A 7,561-nucleotide genomic window follows, 5' to 3' on the forward strand; every position below is an offset into this window, starting at 1 on the left:
TATATTAATTACAAAAATCAACTAGTTAATAACTTTATTAAAAAAAGAGCTATTTTCATAAATTATGTTTTACACTTTCTAATTAGCTCATGTATCATCGTATCATCTAAAGCAATATTAACATTATATAAGCCGGAAGACATCCACTGCTGGACAAAGTCCTCTAAAACCAGCTGCGAAACTAGCATACACAACACCTTTTGGCTATCCTGGTTCCGTGACGAGATTCGCATTTCTTCCCAGGCTACTACGCTGACAGCAGCTCCAGTGGTAGCTGTCTAATTTACTCTGATATATGCCTAAAAGTAATTGATTTCATATCTCTCACCACCAATCAATTCTCTTTTTTATTAATCAATTATTGTATTATATTATTATACAAATATTTTAGTAATTTGGTATATTATAAATTATTCCATGCTCTAAATTCATCGTCTAATCTATATGTATACATCTATGTATAGAGGTTAAATAATATTCTATCACTTTCGGTTACCTAAAAAAACATAATGTGACGTAATTTTGTCATTCTTCAAATTTTATATATAATAAATTTATATTAGTATTTGTAACAGTTTAAGCTAAAGTTATAAGCTATTATTTGCAATGGAGGAGAAACAACTTTTCGGTGCTATAACAGTGTATCGTGAAAGAGGTGCGTATTTGAGACGATTAGAACAATTCGAAAAGGCCAAAGCATCCTATGATGAGGCTTACAAAAATGCTCCTGATGATGTACGTATGCTTACTGGCCGTAGTCAGGTATGTGCTGATGCTGTTCGACCCGTTCAAGCTTATGCTGATGCAGAACTTGCTCTTAAATTGGAACCAGGAAATATGAATGCCCGAAACATGCAAGCTCGAGCAATGTACACAATGTCAGATTTCGAACGATCTGTTGTGATGAATTATAGAGGTGCGAGGTGTAGACGTCAACCACCTTACTTTATAGAGGGTATAAATCAAGGTGTCGAAACAATTCAAGATTGTATCGGAGTTAACGCTGGTAACGTCATGGTAGAGTTCTTACCTTTAATAAAACTAAATGAAGCTACTCGTGTCGATGAAGACGAGCCACAAAAGCCCCTCCATATATCGAGAATCCCTAGACCAAAAAAGAAACGAAAACTTACTCAACTAGAAGCACGAAAACATTTAACATTGGCTCGTGTTTTAGCTATGAAATATTTAGGCCCTATGGCTTACGATAAGTTTTTTCTACGGGAACTGATAGAAGATCAACGATTAAAATCCGCAAATGCTGGGGGAAGTATCGAATTAAAATATATCGTCAAAGAAGCTTTACGATCTCTCAGTGAAAGGCAAGACATGTTACGTGCTCAGCGACCTTATTACACGGTAAAATTAGCCGAAAAGGCTGAATCAAAACATCAAAATAAGTATAAGGAATCAGTTTTAACTAAAGAACGAGAAGTTGGAGCTCGCACTGCGGAAAGGCTTCTTAAACAGATTGAAAAATGTATGCGTGAAAATCGTGTTATGGATTTGATGGCACAAGCAGAGCGCATGCAAATGTTTCTTGATAGTAAGACTCCACGTACATTACCAGATAAAGATTTGTACACAGATCGCTTATATCGTGCCGTTGGAGAAGGATATTTATCGCAGCATCGCTTATCATACACTCTTAGTGAACGTGGTAATCGACGTCGTATCGCTTTCTTAATGGGCTTGCCTGTTGGTCGTCCAACGTCATTCGATTCAGTTATGGCAAACTATCCTTATAAATTTATTGACATAAAACAAGCTACTGCAAAAGTAATAGCTACATTAGAAATGTGTGAAAACTCTACTATGAAATGCTGGTTAATGTACGAATTGGCTCGCCTTTTATGTACTCAAAAAAATTATGCCCTCGCTAAATTTTATGCGAAGCGATGTCAACGAGAAGCTCAAGAAATAAGTAATGTCACTTGGTGGTTAAATGGTTGTTTTGTTTTAATGAGCGGTGATATGCAACAAGGAAATTCAAATGAAGTACGAATACAAGTAGAGGAAGCGTACGAATTTTCAAAAAAAATGCAGGATCCAGAACGCGTGCAAGCATTCTTATGTAAATGTGCTGAAATGGCAGCGGAAACAATAAGTGCAGACGAAAGAAAGGCAATTGTACAACGTGAAAGACAGATTGTCAGTGTAATGGATGAAAAACAACGAGTTGAAACACAAGTACTTTTTAAACGGATGTCAATAGTTCCAACTGGAAGACGATTTTCCGTTTTACCTCGTAAACCCGAGCCTGGTGAAGCGCGAGCTGAACGTAAACGTCGTTTCCAAAGAGGATTATCAGTTATACCAGGTCCTGAACGGGCTTTACCAGCTCCACCAAAATCTGGAACCCTTGGCTTTCAAATATTTGATATATAATTTTTACGAATATTATTTTTTCGAAAGCTGGAATCTAAACTGTAAATATATTATTTTAATTTTGTTTAAAATTAAATAATAATCCTTTATAAATAAATATTTATTTATTAAAATTATGGTATTACTTTACTTGACATTTACAATTATTTAAATTATGGCATTTGGTGACTATCTATTTAATGGTGGTATAATGGAGCAGAGTATGAGATATGACCAGCGTGTACTATTTGGGCGGAGTGTACTATCGGAAAAGATTCGACAGAGACTGCTGCTGTAAAGTTTCGGCTGGTATACTGTAGTAGTAGGTACTAGGTAATGTTTATTTCTTTTTATTATTTTCGTTAACTTAAAACCATTTTCTTTTTGTAATCTTGTTATCCAGTATCTGTTACTTGAATAAATAAATTTAATTAAAATAAATTATATTATTATTTTTAATAATTGTAGATAGTGTAGTCGTAGTAGATTTATTTAAAATAAAATGTTAGTTTCATTATTTTTAAAAGACTATATGTTTAATTTTTTTAACATAATTTTTATATTCTGACTACTTCCTGTTCCATTTTATAAATATTATGAAGTTTCTCGTCACACACACCCAAACGACTGAACGGATTAAATTATTTATTTTCAGTGAATTAGTAATAAAATATAGGATACTTTTATTTATTATTTCATCTATATAAAAGTTAAATTTAAGCCTACAGACATGCAAGTTTTAATGCTGCAAATTAAGACACAATATTATATTTTTGTTCGCTAAAATTAGTTAAATGAGCTACCTTAAATGCCAATTTAGGCATATAATTGTTTCACATATATAATTGTTTAGACAAATTGAACTGCTAAGTATGAATTGTACTCTCCTTTTATATCCATGTATTCACGTACAACAGACGTGACGTCACAGTTCTGGTCCGGCAATTGAACCCGCATTAAGCTTTTGACTTTCCCTTTTAATCGACGCTAAGGCAAGGTCACGATGTCAATAGGAATGTGGTCATCCGATTTACTTATTTTCGTAAAGCCAAGGCAGCCAATTTTCGAAAAACTAATATTTGCCGTTTGTTTTTATTGTAAATAACTCAATTAATACTTAAATTATTATTCAAAGAAATAAATATAAAATCATAAATCGCTTATTTAAATATTTATACAAGTATAGTAAATATACATAATTTATAAGCGCAGATAGCCCAGAGGGTAGAACAGAACACATGGATTTTGACCGAAAATCATAGGTTATCCAGGCACAACCGAGTAAACACCATTGACTTTTCATCTACTTCATTAATGTTTATAAATCATCTTGGGTTCCAGAATGTGCTGTGTGAATAGTTGCCACATATGTAGGACACACATACCCATCGATTTTAATGATAGCCCAGGACTTCGGGATCGGTATCTACAGTCATAATAGCCTAGCTACCCATGTTCGTTAAAAAAAAAAAAAAACAATAAAAACATATTATTTATAAATAAATTTATACACTTACAATTTATACACTTTTTATTTTAATCTTAAGTCAATAAGTCAATGTTTGTTTTTAATGGAAATATTATTACTAAATATAACGTTACTTAAAAATTGCAATAAAGATAAAATTAATTAATTTATCCCACTACTATGTTTAATTCGTGTTAATTGATCCCTGTAGCCGAAGCATTTTTAGTTGACTTAAAAAAAAAACACTTCAAAGTTTAGTGTCTTCTTAGTGACTTTCTGTTAAGGGCAAAATATAAGACGCAACTGGCTGTCGATTGCAACATACATATAATATACCTTAAATGTCATCGACTCACACGTATCAATTAATCACGAGATCAATCGCATAATGTCAAATTGACACTAATTTATTGTCCAATAATGTTATTATGTCCAAAAAACAAGGATTGGTCAGCTTCATTTACAATTAATAGAATTTGTTACAAATAAGTATATAGCACAAACTTATTTGTATGCTCAACTGAACATAGCTTTACATTGTTGTGTTATGTGTATTTATACCATTAGCATATTTTCAATGGTAAATTATAGTTAGTAAAATAAAAAAGTATATGTATTCAATTCATTTATTATAAATAACAATTATAAAAGCCTTATTCATTAATAGGTATATACAGCAACACAACAAAATTGTATTAATTCATCTAAAAGTAATAGGGTAGTCTTGGGGCGAAGAGGGGTGCGGGGGCAGGAGCATACAGAGGTGCTCTCGCTATTACCGGAGCAGGAGCAACTGGAGCGGGAGCAAGTAGTGGAGCCGGTGCGATCACTTTAGAGGGTGCGGCGACTACGAGAGGTTCACGACGGACAACAGCGTTAAAACCGTTAATAGGATCAGCGGCATAATCAACAATTCTTCTAGTACCATCAGGATCGACAACGGAGTATGATCCGGTAACAACGTCACCATTCCTTTGTTCTTGGTGCCCCTTATAGTCGCCGCTGATGGAATCTTGGACATCGTAGCCGTAGGAGTATTGCGGGAATGGGTCAACACGGGCTACTGGTACTGGAGCAACTACGCTGGCCGAGGCCACACCCACCATGCAGATGAATAATACAATCTAGAAATAAAATTATTTCAAATTAGTATCTTCTTTAATTCACCTTATTATAATAGAAAACCGAGTCTTTATTTAATCTTAATCGGCCTTTTATAAACGTTTCTTAAGTTCAGTGATTAATAAAATAATGCTGCGTCTTCTTCTTTCAAATTTGAAATCAATAATGACAAAAAGAACGATAGCGGTGTTTAACTAAACATCCGCTAAGGAACGTTGATAATTAAGGCCGAATGATTAAACAAAATTATTTTTTATATACGAGTTAGTCTATAGAACTATAAAGATTACCAATAGAATATAATTACATACAATGCTACTACCAACATAACATAATGACAATGAGCTATAGCTTATTGCGGTTACGCAACATGTGGATACTCCAACGAATTGGTATGCACGAATGGTATGGCGAACTGAATACAAACATCATACGGCTTGCAACATGTTCCTGTTAGAAAGAAAAGGTCGATTTTCGTAATTATTTAAATCTGGAATTATAATTACTATATTTTATTAAGGACTTCTAATAAAAATAGCCGTAAGCAAAGACATTACGTCAGTACATGTCATCATATTGAAGGCTTCATAGCAAACGGACGTATAAAAAGTACAATTTTAAATAAGGGAGAAAAATACAATAAAATATTTTTGACATATAAGGCTAATAGAAATATGTTTTCAGTTAAATATTTACAAGTAAAATGCGAACGATGACCTAATGTCAAACAGTATAAAAGTCGCACATCAATATTTGATAACATTATACCTAACATTTTATTGGCCTAGTAAAATCCAAAAAAAAAACTACGTTAAACTATGTTTTGAGGCTTGTTTTGTAAATAACGAAAAAATCATGCACGCCTATATATCATAAAGGCTTCGTTGTATTTGTAAGCATTTTGAGAGTAGGTATCTCAGGCAAGGCGTAATACATATACGTGTATGACATGCTTATTAATAATTTAAAAGCATGCATACATTATTAAACAGACCAATATATTCAAATTGAACAAATCAAATTCGATACAGGATTTTTAGTGTCCTAAAAAAGACCAAAATAGACTAAACATTTTTGATTAGTCATTTCACAGAAGCTTTGTGAACCTTCGTATAATTCAGTGTCCTGGATGTTTCTGTTTTGTCTGTTGTCACGCAAGTGTGTTAGATCTTTTAGGCAGAAACGAAAGTGTATGTCGAGGAAGGCAGTGCAATGTCGCAAATTGTTCAGAAATGGCGCATTGGTCAATCGCGAGGCACGCGTCGCTCGCATTTGATGCTTTCCAAATTGTACGATAAACGGCACGATTGAATGATAACGCGTTGTTAACACGTACTTCTGAATGCCGGCTTTAGGTCGAGGTTGCGATTAGTTTTTTAACTGTCAACTAACTTTTCTACGGAATTTAATAAAAATACTGTATATTGATGTTTAGCATATAATTAGTAATTATAAATGTAGAAAAAAACAAATAATATAACAAAACTGAGTAAATTTTACCTTATACCGCAATGAATACACTAATTTTTAATGATAAGAAACAAAAAGAAATTTATAATAACTTTTTGATAAGACAACACGTGAAAAAACATGATTTATCACATAATTAAACAAATTATGAAAGAAAGAATGAAAGGATATTGTATTATATTATTTATCCTTTGTGATAATATATCTGTACGAATATGTATATAAATAATAATCGTCGATATTATTATAATTATGTAATAAAATATATTAAAAAAATATTTAATCTTACCTTGCTGTTCATGGTTGTTTGCTTAGGGGAGGATGTGCAGTGTCTGAAGTTGAACTGTGCCTACCCTCGGGCATCACCGCGTTATATATACAATGCTGCGTAACGAGGAACGTGAGCACAATACAGGTGGCTCATTGAAGAAAGTTACACCTGCAATACTCTGTTACGCTTTATAAAATACTTTCTTCATATAGAGCACGCGTGGACTTGAATATAAGTCAACCTTACAACAGCGGTCAAATAAAAATATAGGTTATTCTATTTTATATAAATTAAATTACTAATAATGTATAAAAAATTATAATAGGATTAAGAGTTAATAAACGATGCATAGATTTGACTCTTGGGTCATTAGTGACATTTAACTTATATTGCATATTGTCAGATACCTAATTCATTTTTCAGATACCCCTTATTTATATTTTAATAACTTAATTAGCTTGGAACTTACACGGTTTTATGTATAGGTTGTGCCATTTTTGTAGAGTTTTTTCTTTATGTGCATTTAAATTTATCATTTTCTGGTGTAATTAATAAAATTCAGGAATATAATAAGTTAATTATCGGGGTCCTATCATTTTACATAAAACAATTGACAATTTTTTATGTTATAAACATATTTTGGAAAATTACGGATTTATATCTATATAAATTATTTATTCTATATATTATAATTAGTTCTATCGTAACTATAAATTAAGTAATAAGAAAATTATGTATGTTTAAATAAATAAAAAAAAACTGATTTAAAAATAAAAATAATTTCACACATACATAATTAATTACCACACGAATTTTCAATTCATAAAATATAAATTGAGAAACAATATAACAAATAATAAAAC

The 7,561-nt window shown here is 32.0% G+C and overlaps 2 protein-coding genes across 2 annotated transcripts; one reads left to right on the forward strand and one right to left on the reverse strand.

Moving 5' to 3' along the window:
* The first annotated feature begins 606 nt into the window (after positions 1-606).
* LOC126776336 (outer dynein arm-docking complex subunit 4-like) lies at positions 607-2,388 on the forward strand. The gene has a single exon (XM_050498790.1). The coding sequence runs from the start codon at positions 607-609 to the stop codon at positions 2,386-2,388; it is 1,782 nt and encodes a 593-aa protein (XP_050354747.1).
* A 2,086-nt stretch (positions 2,389-4,474) lies between these two features.
* On the reverse strand, positions 4,475-6,760 carry LOC126776436 (larval cuticle protein A2B-like). Its single transcript, XM_050498955.1, has 2 exons — positions 6,717-6,760; positions 4,475-4,959 (listed from the first exon to the last, which is right to left on the reverse strand). Exons 1-2 carry the CDS (start codon positions 6,726-6,728, stop codon positions 4,540-4,542), a joined length of 432 nt encoding a protein of 143 aa, XP_050354912.1. The 5' UTR covers positions 6,729-6,760; the 3' UTR covers positions 4,475-4,539.
* Positions 6,761-7,561: the final 801 nt, after the last annotated feature.

Source organism: Nymphalis io, chromosome 20, assembly GCF_905147045.1.
Source record: "Nymphalis io chromosome 20, ilAglIoxx1.1, whole genome shotgun sequence".
Taxonomy (NCBI): domain Eukaryota; kingdom Metazoa; phylum Arthropoda; class Insecta; order Lepidoptera; family Nymphalidae; genus Nymphalis; species Nymphalis io.

What these genes read in the sequence shown, in the direction of transcription:
- LOC126776336 (XM_050498790.1), top strand. Translation starts at nt 607, where the DNA reads ATGGAGGAGAAACAACTTTTCGGTGCTATAACAGTGTATCGTGAAAGA.